General features: G+C 40.0%; 1 protein-coding gene across 3 annotated transcripts in view; it reads right to left on the reverse strand.

Annotated features, from left to right (window-relative positions):
• LOC108137836 (zinc finger protein ush) overlaps window positions 1-19,009 on the reverse strand; it is a 61,429-nt gene that overhangs the window by 19,345 nt on the left and 23,075 nt on the right. Inside the window, exon 1 of one of the 3 annotated variants that reach the window (XM_017259763.2) lies at window positions 588-1,006. The exons of the other annotated variants lie outside the window; for them this stretch is intronic. Coding sequence (XP_017115252.1) covers window positions 588-618 — 31 coding nt within the window. The 5' untranslated portion in view covers window positions 619-1,006. Of the gene's footprint in view, window positions 1-587; window positions 1,007-19,009 lie in introns of those variants that run through there. 3 annotated transcript variants of the gene reach the window in all.

Here is a 19,009-nt window from a genome sequence, read left to right on the forward strand (position 1 = left end):
CGTTCCCTACACCCACACATGACTTGCAGGTTGATTTGAGGGTTCAGCGAATTGAGCGGGAACTTCTACTGAGCCTCGCTTATAGGTGACTCCTAAAACCACACTTTATTAAATAAACTAGTCTAAATGTATTTCTATAATTGTGTATTTATATATTCCAAGTATTTCATTTTATACTTTGATTTTAATTTCAATATTAACTAACTAATGAATAATTTCAGTTTAATCATAAATTTAAGTTCAAAATAATTCGTTGAAAAAACAAACACTGTAGTACACTTATATTATTTCTATAGAAGTGATTAATATGTTTGCATACAAAGTCTTATACTCATTTCAATCAAAAACTTAAGGAAATCAACATTTTTATAGAAAAATAACAAGACAAAATTTCATAGATTAAATTTTCATTTCGTGTATGACGTGTACATGATTTTTGGAGTAATGATAGTTGGTCTTTTGGTGTATTTAAAAAAAATAATATTATATTTTCTTTTAAACTTTTTCTAAGTTACTAACAACGTCAACAAAGAAGGATATTTTTTGGTCTTAGTTGCTTTAAACTTCTTTGTTTAAACTTCTCTCACCTCTCGTGTTGCTGCTAAGCATTGTTTTCATATAAATAGTAATCCACTTGCTAGATAATCCAGGTTTAGTTGTGGCTTTTCACTTTCTCACTCGCACATGTTTTGGCTTTCGGTTTGGGCCGTACTTATGCGGCAATTATGTTGTCACTTCACGTGGGAATTCACTTTGACTCACTCACTGTACACTGTAATACAATTATTCAAATTTGCGTTATGACGAACGTGTCGTATCGAATGGTTCGTTCGTTCTCTCTGCCTCGAACCGCTTTGAATATGAGTACCGCGCGTACCGCTCGTGGTTGCTGCTTGCTCCGCGTTCCACAGCAAACTGAAACTGAAACTCGGACCGGCTGAGGCAAGGCGGTGAGTAATGAAATTTTCGTGCGCCGCTGTGAGCTGTGAGCTGTGAGATACAGATACAACCGATACAGATACCGAGCGAACCGAGCGGCGATGACGATGACGACGCAGCACAGCACAGCACAGCTCAGCACAGCACAGCTGATGTTTGTTGATGCCGGGACAACGCCGGGCCAAAGTTGTTTATCTTTGGTAGTCGAACTGGCACTGGATTCGTACTGGGATTCGTATCTGCTGCCGAGACACTCTCTTCGCTCCGCTGCCAACTGAAATAAGATATTGTGCCCGAGACCGAGGCTCTCTGCTGCGGTCGACTTCCTTCGCTCGCCTCGGAATTATTCGAAACAAAAACTGATAAAGCACTGATAAGCGGCGCAGCGCGGCGAGCTCTGCGCTTAGATAGCATCGCTGAAACAGAACCAACCAAGCAACCAGCCAGCCAACCAACCAGCAGCGAACGGATACACAAACACTGAAACACCGAACCGACCCACTGCAGATACAGATACAAAGATACATTCAAAGAGGGTGTGCTTGTGTGTGTGTATGTGTGTGTGTGTGAGTGTCTGTGCGCGAGGAAGATGCTTTTTAGCGATATCGCGTCTACGGCTAATGGAATTCTGATTATTGCTTAGTGATAAGCGTTTTGTGTTTAATTGTATCTCTGTATCTGTATCTGAATGCACTGAGCAAAATGGGGTGTACATTTGGACAATCTCATTGGGAATATAAATAAGGGATTTTTTGTTAATTACAAGTACAAAAGGACAACATACTCGTTTTTCAGAAACAGATTGTTTTAAGTCAACTCTTTGGTAAGATGAATTTAAGTACATTGCAGTGTATTTACTCTGGTGCAATGAGATTTCGCACAGCGTTCCCCGTCGCTTATCATTCACCTGCTGCCGCCGCATCCACATCCACATGGCCATTTCTATCTGCATCTCCATCAACTCTCCATCATCATTCTGCAGCTTTTGGCTCACGGGGCTGGTGCTTTTGTTCAGCGTTTTCTCGGTTTTCCTGGCGAGCGAGCTTATCGCCCGATGTAGATCTATTTTTATGCTGCTCTTGCTACTCTTTCTCTCGTTTTCGTTCCTTCCTGGCACTCCCCATCTGATTCTTATCGGCGTTTGGTTTATTTCCATTTCACTGGCAACTTTGCAGATGCAAAAAAAGAAAACGTTTTCTTCTTTCCCAGCGATAACAATCGCCGCCTGGTTTCTCCAGCTCATCCGCTTTTTCTCTCGTTTTGCTCTCCGTAATCAGCTGTTGCCACCGCATGATGTTGCGCATGCGTTGTGGCCTAGAGGTATAGTTATACGAATATCTACAGAGTTATAAGCAATCCAACCCACCACCACCCCCCGCCGACGACTCCGTTGTTGTCTGCTGGTGCCTTTGCGACGATTATCTCGTTAGCCATTGTTGACTTTTAATTAGATTCATTAAACGTGCCGCTTGCCGCCAACTCCCTTGCAACCCCCTTCGCTTAACCCCTGCGCCCAAGGTTTTCGGCACGACTTTAAGATACCCTAGATACCCACGAGATATTGCACTTCGAGGACGCATAAGTCCAGCGGAACGTGCGACAAAGAGGGGTCTATCTGAATGATAAAAGTCATGTCGTTAACAGTTTTTATTTCATATTTGACCTAGCTTTAGAAGCTGAAAGGTATCACGGTACAACACATTTTTCTTAAGACTTTGGCCAAAATACAAAGGAGTTTCAAGGGTTTAAGGGCTTAAAAAGAGATTTCATGTTATCAAAAATAAAAAATAAATAAATAATAATGTCTATTGGTTGAACATTTTTTTAAACCATAAATATATATTATAATAATATGTTATATTTTCCTTAACTTTCCCCCTTTGTTATAAGCTACTGGGTATTCAATGTTTGTAACGTTTTGCTTTCATTATCAACTTTAGCATTTCTTGCCTGCTTATGTGTTAGAATATATTTTCCACATTTTGTGGGTGTTTTTTTGTGTTTTGAGCTTATGCAGCGATAAACACTTCATGCGTGAATATCTGCAAAAAGGTTTTAGATAAATACGCCCGCTGCGGTTGTTTGGCGTTGTTGTTGTTGTTGATGTTGCTGCTGGTTGTTGTTGGGGTGATGAACTGCCAACACTCGCACCTTCTCTTTCCCCCCTGTTCTGCCATCTCTTTTTTGGTGCATGCAGAAGCAATTGTTTTGCAATTATGTTGCTACAAGTCGGCACTTACGATTCGCTCTGTGTGCGTGTGCATTTTTGTTGCTGTGTATCATTGTTGTTACGTGCTCATTTATTGACATAAATATGAACAAATGTGACAGATCAACGTCTGCTGATTGCACTACATCGAAAAAGTGTTTTCAAGAAAATATGCTAAAAATACAAAGTCAACAACAACAAACTACAGAAGCAGAAACAAGTAAAGTTAAACACTACACAGAAAACATAAGCTATGCTATTTAAATTTAAGCTAGTTTTAGATTTTTAAACGAAAATAGAAAATTAGCCAGCTACAAATTTTAGCGAAAGCAAAGCATTCAAGCGATAAATATTTGTTCTCTTTATTCTCAAAAAATATATTATGAACAAGTCATAGTTTAATCATGTTTAAAATAAGCAACATTTGTACTGCAATTACCATTACAATACTAGTAAGTTATTTTTTTTTTAAATTCATTGTCTTGTTCTTACAGAAAAGTTTTTTTGTAATAAAGGTTTTATTTTTTTATAGATCTTCCAGTATGTTTCAGTGTTTTGGCTGCAAATCCGAATGACGCAGCACTTGGAGTCACACCCCCGCTTCCCTGCTGTTCCTCCTCTGACCTCGATGCCCCCACTCTTCCCCCTCTTCTGCACTGAACAAAAAAACTCCGCTGAGAGCGAAGATTCAAGCGAGTTGATAAGAGATCCTCACGCTGATAAAAAACCAAAAGCAGCAAGCAAACTCACAGTTGTTGCTTATTTTTTTGGGGTTATTTCTACTTCTACTCTGTAGCCTTCCCTCTCTCTCTCCCTCTCTTTCTAGGTGTGTATATCCATCTCTTTCGCTGTTCGTCGCTTTATTTCATTACGTTCGCTTTTCGGGTAGATGCATCGTTAAGATTAGCACAGGCAGCATTTGTTGTTGCTGTATAAAAAACATTTATCATGAAATAAATCTACTTAAGTTTTGTTTTATTTTTTGTCTGCGTTTTTGCCCCTCTCCAACTTCATCTCTCTTTTCAGGCCACAACTTCTGCACAGGAAAATACTAATAATATATTTTTACCTGCAGAACTTCATTTTTGATAAGGTACTTAAGGCATTTTTTTTTAAATCAAAAACATTTTTTTACTTTGAAAATATGGGTCTTAAACTTAAGCTTATTAAGAAATAATTTGCAATCGTTATACCCATTAAACACTACAGATATTTTTGAAATATTAAATATTAATTTCTTATAAAAACGATGTTCTCAATTTTTTAGTACAATTAAAACAGTCCAAAAGATTTTTCGCCGTGTAAACATTGTATCATTGTAACTTGAAACTCGCACATTACTATATAGCGGAAGAGAGGAAGGGATCGGTGTTATATAATCAATGGAGCTCAGTTGCTCAACTCATTTCCACCGAAAAACACCAAAATTGTTCAACCTTGAGCTGACTCTTTCTGCCTCTCTCTATCGCTCTCACTCACAATCTGTTGTCTCTTTCCCACACGGCAGGTGCTGAGCTGCTGACATTTTTGCTTCCCATTTCCCCCAACTTTTTTATTTACCCTTGGAGCCTGCATATTTATGAAGTCTGGCAGATAAGCGATGACTTCATTGTAGCGAAATTAAATCAATTAACATAAGCCAAGGTGCGAGCTAAGCCAGCAACCTCAGGGCCACCCTTAACCACCCTACACGCCACTGAGTACTTATCTCTGCGTGCCACCTTACCCCAGCTCGCTGTCTCTCTCTCTCTCTCTCTCTCTCTCTGTCTGTCTTTTTTTGTTTCCCTTTTCGGGCTAATCTAGCAATCAATCAAAGTGATTTAAATTTCATACCGCGTATCTGCACCACCACAATTTACAAATATGCTCGAGGTGGAGCTGGAGCTCGAAGTCCAAAATACATTTATGAAAATCACGATTAAGAACTCAACCGAAAGCCAGACTGAAGTTTGAGTTGTTGTCGCTGGAAAACAGATGAGGAGAAAAGGATTCACTACACTTCGAAAAAAATTCCTTGATTAAATGGAATAAGTATCGAAATAGTTTACATATTTTAAAGTTTCAGTGCAAGGCGTCGCATTTGCAACATATAATATTTAATATTTTTATGTGAATCACTCGAATATTTTATAGGACCCATCTTTATCTTCCCCATAAAATCCGATTCTTTGCCTGCATCTGACTCATTTATCCGCCAAAGATCATCAATCTTTTATAGCCTTAGCTCCTTTATTTTCTACTGCCTGATCTTCGTCTATAGGATTATTTTTATGCGCGTGAGTAGTACAAATCCCAGTGGACGACGACTTGTTTTATTGACCTCATTTCTGGGGCCCTTGGCTGGAAAGTCTCGAGTTTGCTAAGTGGTCATAAAATATGCTTAATGCATCAGGAAGCCGCCTCTATGCGGGTGCCACAAGCAACCCCTTCGCCTCTCCTCGTCAAGTTTTTAACGTACAACGTATAGTACATACACCCTGCTCTACTTCCCTTTTCGGCCGTCGTAAAACGTAAAACTCCTTATCTGGGATTTTCGACTGCGACTTCGGCTTCTCAGTCATCCGTTGGTAAGTGCGAGATTAAAATATTGGATAAAGCGGGAGCAGAAATGCACGGCGGGCGATAACGAAGAGTGGAAGTGGAAATGGAAATGGGAACGAAACGAATCGAATCGCTCCTTGGCTGTTGTCGCCGGTCTGGTCTTTCAAAAATATTTCTACGCTATCGACATCGCCGCCCTGTTTTAAATACTGGCTCGGCTTCAGGCTTGAGGCTCTTGGTTGCTTTTGTAAGTGAGTGATAAACACGAGTTATCGCATCAATTAGTTTGGCGTCAAGTTGACGTCGTTAAAGGCAGCAAAACAAAGCCCACAGGCAGCCGGCAGCCCGACTCATTTTCAATTTTTAACCAAGAAAGAGGCGCGGGCGAGAAGGCGCTCATATTTGAATGAGAAGGCGAAAGTCAAGCCGGAATGCCATAAAAACCTGAGTCGCGGTCTCCGTCCCTTTTTGACCCATCATGGTTGTTGCCAAGAATTCAGAGCTAAAATAGCTAAGGAAATTCGGATAAATAGCTAAAAACAGCCATGCTTTTAAAATTGACTTTTCATATTAAATCATTTGCTAATACTATGCAAAGTAGAAAACAAATTAAAGTAATCAAATTGCATGATTTCTTGACCTTTCTGAACCATATAAGCGTTTAAAACGTTTCAGCTGAATGTCCAAATTGGCAGCACTGTTGATCAAGGTGAAATTCGATATTTTATAAGACACAAGAGTGTCAATGATCCTATAACAGATATTGTTGTCCTTTTCTCTCTGCCTCTACCTGACTCTTTCTCCGTTTCGCTGCCCCTGGTGTCGCCGTACGCAAATTGAGCTGGAAAGTGGCTTGTAAAACATTAAACGTTTCTGGTCCAGTCGCCAGTCATCAAATGAGCAAACGACGCGACCAAGAAGCGATGTGGGAGGGTCGAAGTCGGATTCCATTCAAATTCAGGTAGAGATGCAGATACAGCACACGCCAAATTCCGGGCTAATTGCCCAGGGTTCGTCTGTCGATGTCGAACTATCGCCCTCTCTCTCTCGGGCCCGCAGAGGCCGTCTCTTTTCCTGGCCTCCTTGGTCCTGTCAACGGCTTCCACAGTGCGTCAAAAGATCTCGAGTGGATAACGATGACGATGACGCTGAACTGCCGACGACGAGGACGACGACGACGTCGGTTATCGCAGCCGGAAGTGCCATCATAAAAGGAAGGTGCAATAAAAATATTTTACACGCTCGCCTTCTCTATCGAACCCACGGCAACCTTTGCTTTCGCCCTCTCTTTCCCGAATTTCAATGGGAATACCTCTTTTGGGTGCTTGCTTGATCAGCTCAATCGGAAAGGAAGTGCCTGCCAAATGGCAGACCATGACGAATAATGCAATACACTTTCTCATTAAAAAAATGTCTAGACGAGACATCTTTATTAATGGTGACGAAAAATGGTTTCAAACCAAAATATCCTTTAGAATTAATTTATAGCTTCAATGTATTTGAGGTATTACTGTCATTGAAATCATAAATCCAACTATCTCATGTAGTCGATATACCCTGAAACCAAGACATTATCCAACAATGTAGCTGAGACAACCTTCCCTTGATTCACTACCGATTCTGATTTCTGCACACATGCAGGCCACATGTAAGATGACAACGGCGACGACGACGACGACGAAGGCCTCATCGGAAATGTTGGTCTATGCTGCCTTATCAGCTGGCACTGCTCCTGCTCGTCCCCAGATCCCATTGTTGACTGCCTCTGCTCCTGCCCCTTTTCCTGTTCCTGTTTCCCAAACATGTATGTGTGGGTGACTAAAAGGAAAGATATCAGGGGAGCAGAAGGAATTGTCCCGAGACTCTGTGACTCATGGCCAAAAAGTGTTTCGGGGTCGCACCATAATCATAACCATTTATGTCCTGTCTTTGCCCCACGTAAAAGTGTGCGGTGTCCCGAAGGCTTCTCCCCAAAAGAGAACTCATCAGTGGAGAGTTCAGTGAGAGATTCCCATCAGTGAAAGTTGTGGTCAAATAAAAAAAAACACTTGTCCTGCGTAATAAATTCCCCCGCCCAAAGGGGCGTTCAAGGTTCAACTTCCAAGGATAATAACAATTTTCGTAAATTACAAATTACTTGCGGAGCTGAGTTTTTATATATATGTGGGCTTGTACGCTCATGCCACCAAGGGAAAATTGGTAGTTAAGTATCTACAACTGAAGTATTAAATATTATTAACAGAATTTACACCAATTAAAAATAAGATTTTATTATTAGTTAGATGGAAATGTAAATAAATAAGAATAAAATAACGAGAGTTTAATGAAACGAGTTTGTACTCTGAATTGCCTTTCTTTGCAGTCTTTAAAGTCAGCTCAGTTACTGATCTGTTGCAACTTTAATTCGGCAGCCCTATTTATTTGACCCCCGTTGTAAATAAGTCATGTTCATTTAAGCAAACTCAAAAACGCACACACATAAATCGCTTATCCTTTATCCTGTTGCTGGTTTTTGGGGGCGTGTGGGTCAGCTGGGTGACTGGGCCATGATGATAAATCCTCATCCGACTTTTGCGACTCTGCGGCCAGTGGACTGCAGCCGGCTAAATGACAAACTGCAAGGAGGCAGGACCAAAAACAAAACACCAGCACGCAGGACAACGCGGCTGATAAGGAAAGTTGTGGGGCGAGGGGAGGGAATGCGACTCAAAGCGTTTGTCTCAGTGTAGCGAGCGAGCCATTAAATTGACAAAATACCAACAGAACGAGAGAGAGAAGGAGAGAGAGGGAGCGGGAACAGCCACAAAAAGGACATTCCTCAGAGCTGAGAGAAAAAGCGAGAGCGAGATAGGAGCCAACGCCATATTTTATATTTTACATTCTTATCGCAAAACTCTCACTCAGCCATTCCGTTTGGGCTGGAGGTTAAAAAGGGGGGTGGGGTGGGGTGCAGAAAGCGGGGCAGAGAGAAAGGGAGAAAGAGAAAACAGAAGCTGGAGAACTGATAACACCCGCGCTAATGGGACCAAACAATGCCAAATGGAGCAACGCAGCAGAACAGCACAGAAGCGATGCACACAACCACGGCAAGGACACACGACCACCTCCCCATCCACCATCCACCATCACCCACACCTACACAACAAGGACACACAACACAGCAGCAACAACAATCGCACATCGGGTGTAGTAGACCCACCCAAAACTGGGCTGGGCCGTCTTATCTATGGCCATCAATCAGGCGAGCAGCGAGCGGCGATAAGCAAAAAGATTTTAAATGGAGTGCACACAGCCAACGAGAGAAAGGGAGAGGTGAAGGAGAGCGAGAAAGAAAGAGATGGGGACATACACTGAGCAAATAACTGTTATATAAAAAACTATGCTTAGATGGTCTTCAAATTGATTATCACAATTAATCAAAAATTCATCGATTTCTAGAGATTAATTAAATGAGAATCATTGTAATTATTTTTTATGATTCTTTTATAATTTTATGTTTACATGATACATTCTAAACATTTGAATCCAAGCAAACTTTGATCGATTAAATATTTATATTTTTTAATCGACATTAAATTAAGTTTTAATTTAAATGTTTTAATTGAATTAATTCCAAGGGTTTCAAATTATTTAACAATATTGTGTTGAAGAGATCTAAACAACTTTAAATAAATACATACATTTCTTTTTTATAATTATGAAACAAGATTAACAAGATGCCATGTATTTCCTCACAGTGTGTTTTGGCAGGGGCAGCTCCCTTTTTGCTGCCCCATGCTATCCGCCGCCCCGCTGATGTCAGGAGCGCATCTCTGGCCGGGAATTGGGTGGCAGGGTTTTGTCCTACGACTGCTGGCAGAGATAAGCGAAGCTCAAACTGAATGCAGACAAAGGGGCGGGGATGGGGCGATAGTTCCTGGCCAGGTGATTCAGTGAATTCCATTTTCTGCTCGCGGCCCACGAATATTTTCACTTGCCGTTGGTGGCGTTGTCGTTATCAGTTCGCCCAGCTTTGCTCACGAGGATGTGGGGGGCGTTTTGGGGGGTGGAAGGACGCGACAGGACACTGGAGGCAGTTGCTTATCACACAACACACACACACACACACAGAGGAACACAGTGGTGTTAACCATACGCCAGAAGCATCGGAGCAGCATAAAGCAATCGCGGCAGCAGGACAGAAACAATGACAACCAGTTGACAACCCCTTTCTGAACAACCCTACCCCCTTTTAACCAACCAACCAACCACGCCCCCTCAAAACCCCTTTATAATCAAGCCTCTGTCGGTGTTGGAAAATGCGCAATTTTGCATTGAATGAAATGAAATTGTTAAATGAAATGATTCGCCTCCATTCAAAGGCGATGGCGACGCTTTTATGCATTCGCCAATTGATTTCAGCCACGCCCACACTATCAGACTACGCCCCCCTTGTGCTGTAGCGCCTTTACTTAATTAACTGAAGTGAAAATGGCGCCTGCATTGAAACTGATAAACAAACATTTTTCGGCCTCGACGGCAGGACCAAAAGACCCAGGAAAATTCCCATTGTGGCCCGAAAGAGGAGGAATAGTGGTAGTAGTAGTAGTAGTAGTAGTAGTAGGGGTAGTAGGGGTAGTTCCACCGCTTATCGCAGTGTTTGGAATGTGCCAAGCCATCCGAGGCTCGACATCCAGGCAGCAGCAATGGAGATAAGGCGGCCCTAAACAGCAGAGCAGAGAACGGGGAACAGGAGTAGTAGAAACTACCCAGGCTAGCCCTAGCTCAATGTATTAGTGACTGAGGGGGTGCTTAGGGGTCCAGAGGGTCCTGACGTCCTTTTCATTGCGTGTGCGATACCAAAAATATACACAAACTCAGGTGTGCGGTCGAGCGGGAAAGAGGAAAGCACTTTGGGGTAAGCCAACTATACGAAAAGTCCATGTTATCGAAAAAGCTACTTCTCGAGTTATATTTTGGGCAGGTGACCACACTTTCCTATTTTCCCTTTCTAACCTTCGCTCAGTGTTAAATATACAGTGTTAAATATTTGTTTTCTAACATTTTTTATTTAATAAACTATATAACAACATCGTTTTATAAAATTTCAAAAATGTTAATTGTTTAAAAATGTATAAATATTGTTGAAATTAAGACCCTTTTAGAACTAAACTTTTACTGTGCTTTCTCCGCATACGCACACACACACAGTCTTCACTCCGCGAAGTGCGTTTGTGTGTGTTGTCTTGTGTGTGGCGAAACAGGAGCGCAGGAATCGAGGACTCGGCTTGCAGATACATTTGTATCTTGGAGATGCCGAAGCTCATTGTGTGCGTACTTTTTGGCGACTCCGCTTCGCTTGTTGCTCTTGGATCGACCACGCAGCAATGTTTGGCAAATACTTGGCTGACCCAGATTATGCAATCGGCATCGGCAACGGCAAGAGGCCAAGGAGATATGGCGCAGAGGTCAGGTGTGCCGAGATATAGCCTCGCCTTGCTGCTCCGATATGGGCTCTGCATACCTTCGACTATAACCCGCCGAAGGGGGGCGCGGTGGGAACAGTTCGATAACTATATCTCTGGACGCACGTGCAACACTCGCGAATTCATAAACACCGACAGAGATTAAGTGGAACAGCTGAGCTCGCTGTTGCAGCTTATCAATCGCATAATTATCACCACCTGCAGCTGCAAAAGAATATCAGAACAAGTTGCTTAAGAAAAATTATCAAGAATCTAAAGCAGCAGCTGAAGCCAAATGGGATAATTAGATAGACAGCACATCGATTTGGATACACAGACAGAAATGTTGTACATGTAACAAAAAATTGATAAGCTCCAAAAAAAAGAACTATAACTAAGCATTCTTAAGAGTTGGTTTCTTATTTTCAAATGGTAAAAGGTAATAAGAACAAGCAAAAAAAAATGTAATTTAGTGTAGCTTACAAAATAAAAAAAAAAGTACAATTAAATCATATATTTATATGGTAATAGGTAATTAGAATGAAACTTAAGTATTATTTTCTCTAGTGTATCTCTAAGCAATTGCCAACTCTGGCCTCACAAAATTTGGCTCGATGCGAGCAACATTTAATGATGATTGCCTCTGATTGATAACATTTATTGCGTTTCGCATTCCTCTGCCCTTTAGCCACCATATGCACACACTGTTTCAAAATATATATTACATATATAAATGCTACTGATATATATCTTTTCGTTAATTTTTCGGATACAAAATTGTGGTTTATTTCGGGAGTCTCGTCGCTGTGGTTGATGCCAATTGCTGATTGGTCCGATGGACTCTTTGATGATAAACGTTGCTTCTTTTTCTGCTGACGGCAGGCAGGCATATCCCCAAACCACAATTAATGCCTGAATAATTCATCAATCGATTCGAGAAAGTTAGACACATGACAAATTAGAAAGGGCATTAATTTGATAGTTGAAATGCAGAGAATCACGCAAGAAACCAATATTATTTTGATGTAGAGGATGATCTCTATAATTTCCTTTTTGTCGGGTCGTTTAGATCCAGTTACGATCCAACTTAGATCCATGGAACTCTCGTTATGGGTGCTATAAAGCTGCATGGTTTCCAATTCAACATTGATAGGGAGAAAATCCGAAATTCGATTTCATTTACGACTCTGGGCCATAATATTTGTGACTTTATTTGGATCCCAGCCCCTCCCAAATTCGTTTGGGGTGTTGGATTACGCATGCAGGGGTATTGAGTATCGCTCAATATTGATGAGACTGTGGCTGTGGGTCAAAGATGCAAATGGTAATGGGAATCAAGTTGGCGCCCCATGACTAAATAACTAAATGTGCGACGCGAACAAACAGAGTCATAAACTTCTGCTTTATGACCATGCCAAACATACACTCTCAAACACTGTGGGCACACCTATAACAAGGTGTATTCGCCACAATTGCGGTCAAAATACTAGCACTATAGTGCTAAAAAATATAAGGAAGCAAACATAGCATTTATAACAAAAAATGTAATAGTTTATAGACCGTCTATATATAGATTTATATATATATATTTTAAAACAATAAAGTAATGTAAAATCCGCTTGGTTTTTTCAACCTTACAGAGGCTATTTAAATTTTGATTTAAAACTACTTTTAGAATATCGTTTTTTTCGTGACACGTTACCATTTCAATGTTTTAAAATCACAGGTAACTTTTTGAGTACTAGTTTTTTGACCACAATTGCACATGGCTACATTGGAACATATATCGTCTGTCTATAGGGCGAACAACGCGGTTTGGGTTATATATCGACTATCGTTGGGTTAGGATCTCCTCTCTCCCTTGCCGCCATCTTTCTCATTTCCCTGAAAAGCCGAAACGAGTTATCGCTTAGTTGGCATCTCTTACTCCACTCCAACCCACCAACCCACCACCCCCAATCCCCACTTCCCATGTTAGCAGTAGAATATTTGCCAATAAAAGCAAAAACGAAAACTTTTTATAGACACGCACACACACACATACTCTCACACACACACACACACACACCAATTGGGGCAGACCTTATCAATCAATCTTAATTAATCACAAGCAAAGATCGCATAAAACCGAAAGGAATTGGAGGTGGGGCAGGTGATTGTGTGTATGCCACACAGGTGCCCCAATCGAAAAAAAAACAAACAAAAAAACAAAAGCAAACTAAATTCATTGGTTGCTGGGTCTAAGTTTTATATACAAATACAGTTCGGGCTCATGAAAGGAACCAAAGAAAGTTAAATACAAAAGAAGTATTTTGAAATGCATTTTTCTCTTCATTAGTTTTTCTGAATACATTTCAAAAGCTGGAATGAGTACTATCTCTAAACAAATATCATAACATAAAGGAAGACATAATATTTCACATATATACAAATTTCAAAAAAATATTAAGTTCAACAAATTATAACGTTTGTAGGTTTTCGAAGAATTGTTTTTATATTTTTTACTACTACGACTTTCAAGTCATTCAACCCTTGAATGAATTTAATATTGGCTTAAATACTTTTAAGGGTCCCGTTTATAAAAGGTTCCTTCTAACATTAAAAAACAATAATAATATTTTAATCCTGTTTCAAAACTACATTAATTTGTCCAAATTTGTAAGGTTATTTTTCTCTGAGTGTTCCTTATCTCGTTTGGAATGAAACAAAAGGCAAAAGCAGCGAATCAAGGTATTCCCGGTCTGTATTTTCCCTGTTTCCTCCCTTGCTTTAGTCGCTTCTACTCGTTTGCCTCCACTTTCTGCCACACCTGCCCCAGTTTTTCTGGGTGAGCCAAAAGCGAACGGACTTTTATCAACTGCCGCCGTCGCCGTCGCAGCGATAATGAAGACGCCAGCGCCATCAGTTTGGGAATAAGGAACATCAGCGGATTCCGATTCCCCTCGTTTAACCTGCCCCGCCCCTTTTGGGAAGTTCCTCAAACAAAAGCCGCCGTCGTCTTTGTGGTTTTGCCTTGAAGCGCCACTCGAGCGCCACTTAGATGAGATGTCTTGATGTCTTGGCGGCTATATCTCGCCCCTTAACCCCCTTGAGCTCCCCATTCCTGTTATCGCACCCAACAAAAAAAATAAAGAAAATTTTCATTAAAATGATTTATGGAAATGCGCTGACCGAAGCCAAGAAATGCGTTCGATTTGGATCGGAATGTGTATATAGCAGGCATCTGTGGGCAGGTGACAAATGGTGGCATTTAGTGTGGTTCTAACTTTTGCTCATAATTAATTACAATTTAGTTTATTAACCACCAAAGTTGTGTGGGGTTAATACGCGAAGGGGCAGTTTGATGAATCGACGTTGATAAAGTTGACAAATTTTGCTTTTAAGGTTTACCTAATGAGGGTTACCGAAATATGGGAGTGAGGAAGTGGAACAAAATATTCAGGGGGTAGTGAAATCAAACCCATAAATGAGCACAAAATGCCAACTCAGCTGTGACGACAAATCAAAAGCCAGAATTAAGCAAAAGGATCAGGACTTAGGGACTTGCTGAATCATCAAAGTTAAGAATGGGTAGCGAGAGATTTTAGATGTCTGCCAAAATATTAAAACATAATAATTCAGCATATCAAAGCTGGAAAATCGCATTAAAAAGCGCGTAACTTGTCATAAACAAAGAAAAGGGAAAACAAGAGACAGTACATGGACAGAAGAAGAAGACGACAAAATTACAGCGAGCCAGTAGAGTGAAAACAAAAATAACATCAACACGACCAGCCAGTTAAAGCTAGTTATATAAGCATTCAGTAACTCTTTAAGTTATACGTTATCTAATAAAATACTTTAAAATATAAATTAACAACGAAGATTTTATTAAGACCTTAGAACAGTTGAAATTTAATGTATTTTATCGCACAAAACCAACGACAACAATTAAGTTTTTTAAGAAGCCAATACCTTGTATTGACTGTTGAGTTATAATTAAATATTTAATATTTCTCTGTTTTTCCTTAATAAAAAACTCCATATTATAAAATTCCTAAATAAATACACTAAATTCTCCTTATCAGTGTGTTAATACTCCAGAGTAACGACATATTCCTGCAGCTTAATCTGGTGTCATCCTTTACTCTCCAAAGGACATGTAGATGTATATATAAATATGCATCTCACCTTGAGCCTTTGCCCCCTGGTTTGTGTTTTTGTTGAGATTTGCGACCGGCATTGAACAGGCGCCCAGAAAAATGCAGAAAGGCGAGCCGGGGAACCCAGAGAAGGAACCCCAGACGAAACGGAGCGATATTCCGAAAAAAAGGCAAACAAAGAAACAGAAACCGATGGAAAAGGAGCTGTGTGTGTGCGGTGTGTATCTGTGAGTGTGAAGCAGGCAAATAAAAACAGCCTCAAAGATAAACAACAACATAAAAACAAACGAAGGCCAAAAGCCGGCAAAAAAATGAGAGAGAGAGAGGGAGAGAGAGAGCGAAGCCCGAAAAATAAAGAGAAATAGAGCAGCAGGTGGAGGCAAACGGAAACAAACAAGCAAACAATCAAAATAAGAACAACAACAAGTAAACAAGCAAACAAAACAGAAGCAACAACATATAAGCATTTTTCACCTGGGGAAAAAAAGGAATAAACGCCAATAAAGGTGTCCAGTGAGAAAGAGAGCGAAATATTTGGGGGTAAGAGATGGGAAAATGCTGAACTAGTGTTTTGTTTTTATTTCCCGTTTTGCCTTTAAACCATTCAGATAAGAATATTTTCAGTCCACGTCCAGCTGATAAATCATTAAGGAAATAGGAAGTGAGAGGCTGGGATTAAGCCACCTCAGGACTTTCCCAAATTCCGCCAACTAAGCAACATTATTAAGCTTTCTCAGCTCTCTAACTTTCTTAATCGTAATCATGATTCATGACTCGAAAATCCAGCTAAATATAGTGAATATTCCTAAACGGCGACACAAAGTAGTGCTTCTTCTTTTTCGAAGAGCCAACAAAATTTTATGAAACGTAAAACGGACGATAAGAAAGCCGAGTCAGGAATGCACTGAAACAAAGTGCATTGGATTAAACTTAGTTGTGGAACAAAAGAAAATATTGTCGACCTAATGTATATAATATCATTTTAATTGATTTTTATTAAGTTACATTTCAATCAGATTATATTACGACGCTTCTTAATTATTTTACAGATCAATAACCTATTTTTATCCCTTTCCTCCGAAAAGCTGGCCCAAGAACATCTTTTTTCCCTCCGTGTATCGATTGTGTCCTCCTGCACACACAAACACTTACACATAGGAATGCAGCAAGGAGGCAAAGTCAGGATGCAAGGCAGTCAGGAGTCAGAGTCGGCTATTATGCATTGTCATTACGAGTTGATTACAAAGTTTTAGGACGAGGATGCATGCAGAAGGGGGAGGAGGAGGGCCGGTTTGTTGTTGTTGCAGCAGGCAGCCCGCAAAAATGATACATTTTAATGCGAATCTTGATAGTGCCACAGAGATTGCTCCGTATAAAAAGAGCAGAGCAGAGAAGAGAAGAGGAAACAAAACTTACGGCAGGCGGCGAAGGAAGATGCACATGCTGTGGCAAATGCACACTGCTCAGTGTGCGATAAGCGTTCTTCCCTCTTCCTCTCCCTCTCCCTCCCCCTCCCCCTCTCCTCTTGGCAGTCTGCTCATTCGTGTGACAGCTGAAGAAGTTGTAAGCAAACTGAAGGGGGGCGGGGGGCGCAAGGACCAGAGAAAAAGGGGAGGGAAAACTGGGGCTAAGGAAACCGTCTGCAATCACTTGAATATTGCATTAACAGGCACGTAAAGCAGTCGCACACACACATACACTGCTGATTCAGACATGATTCGCGCTATAAAGACGTCGAAAAGTTTTTAGTTGCCCACCCAAAAGTTGACAAACGCTGCGTATACGTAATGCAAAATTGCTCATACGCCACGCGGCCCTATCTCTGTGTGCGCAACGTGATTTCCTGCAGGAAAAGGCGGCAAGTTGGATGCAAAATGCTTGCAACTAACTGATAATTCGCACACCAGAAGGAGAAGTTGCCAACGTTAACGAACAGCCTGCAATAGGATTAAATTTTGGTAATTTGTAACAATTATCCAGGTAGGAAAAATTGAAATAAAAAAAAAGAATACATTGATAAAAAGAGATTTTTGTAAAAGGAATCTTTATGATAGAAAGTTAATATTTATTGTAAACTAATTGTTAATTCTATAACATTTTTGTAGACTGGGAAGCATTTAAATTTAGATTATTAAAAGCTTACCAAAAATTTCAAATTGTATGTAAAACGTTTATTTACCAACCTGGAATGAGAAAAACGCGTAATTAATGGTTTTGTTTTGATTAATAATCTTATTAAATCTTTAATAATCAGCTTCGCAAAGTTATACTACTAAATGGTATTTGATTTGTATAGCAATGCACAACAAACAAAAATGTATTACACGTCGATAAGTTTTAGAAATTGCAAAGCTCATTAAAATCACATTTGATTCTGCCCACATCATGATAAACGAATGATTTGCTTTCGTATACACATTTTTTAAATAACTAAAAGCTTATCATCTGATGAGATTCAGAGATTTGTGCAATGGGATAACAAGCTTTAAGTTGGGGGCACTGGAGATGGGGGCCAACAAAGTCGAGTTTGGTAAATCATTAAATGAGATCTAGAGCGAAGCTCGTTACGTTGTTCAACTAATTATATGTGGCCAGCGCACACGGAAATATAAACATCTATATGGGCGAGTATCGAATCGAACTAAATAACCCCCTGCCCAACGAACAACTCTAATTACTCGATGATATCGGCATACATTTTATTTAAATTCAATTTACATCACAAAAACAACTGCGAACTGTTGATCAAAATGCAATTTAGAAACGAGAATTCATAATTTTTACCCTGGCCCCGTACAAAAATGGGCCTAGCATTAAGCCCACTGATGTGTAAACTGAAAAACTTTGATAATATTGTCAGCGTTTTCAATTTGCGCATAACACAAAACCAAATCCAATGCGGCCAACGTCACCAGCAGCAGCCACGCCCACACATTCTAGCCGGGCTAAATTGAACGACCAAAAAAAAAAGAAGCAAATAAATAAAAGAACGAGGAGGAAAACAAAACGAGGCGCAACAGTTTTGTCCACACGGATTGTCAGGATGGGAAAACAAGGCAGAGTTCGAGTTGTCAACACGAAAGCGGCCACAAGGAAAAACCCAAACCAGCAGTCGCGGTTGAAAAAAAAAAATAAAGTGCGAAATGCAATATGCAATGGAATAAATGGAAATTTTTGTAACCTGCACACACAAACGGGGAAATGTCATCGCGATTTCAATTTAAATGCAATCGATAAAGAGAAATGACTGCGGGTAAGGTGAAATGGGTAAATATAGCAGAGAGGGAAATAACGTGCCCCCTGGATTGTTCAGAACTATAAATTCAAAAACCAAATTTATTGTACAGATTGAGATAATATGGAGAAAGCCCGCGCAAAGTTCTGATTATATTGAAGCAAATAGAGTTATGTATACTTTGAAACTTTAAAATAAAAAGAGTTATTCATTCAAATACTAAAACTTCAATATTTATATTTTTGCTTAAACTCCTCTTTAATTTATTTATTTTTAAGATTAATAAAATTTGGAGAAAGCCTGCGCAAAGTTTTGAACATATTGAAGCATTAAGTAATTACATATAATAATTTCCAACCATTCTCAAACATTTTGGTTATTTATTTATTTTAAAATAAAAATCGATTCCCTTGAGAGTTTTATTTGAATAAAGCCAACAGAACGCATTTATTTACTAAACCTTCTTTTTAAATTTTTCTCGAATCCAATTCAATAGTCA

The sequence above is a fragment of the Drosophila elegans genome, unplaced genomic scaffold (assembly GCF_018152505.1).
Source record: "Drosophila elegans isolate 14027-0461.03 unplaced genomic scaffold, ASM1815250v1 contig_814, whole genome shotgun sequence".
In the NCBI taxonomy this organism is placed as follows: Eukaryota; Metazoa; Arthropoda; class Insecta; order Diptera; family Drosophilidae; genus Drosophila; species Drosophila elegans.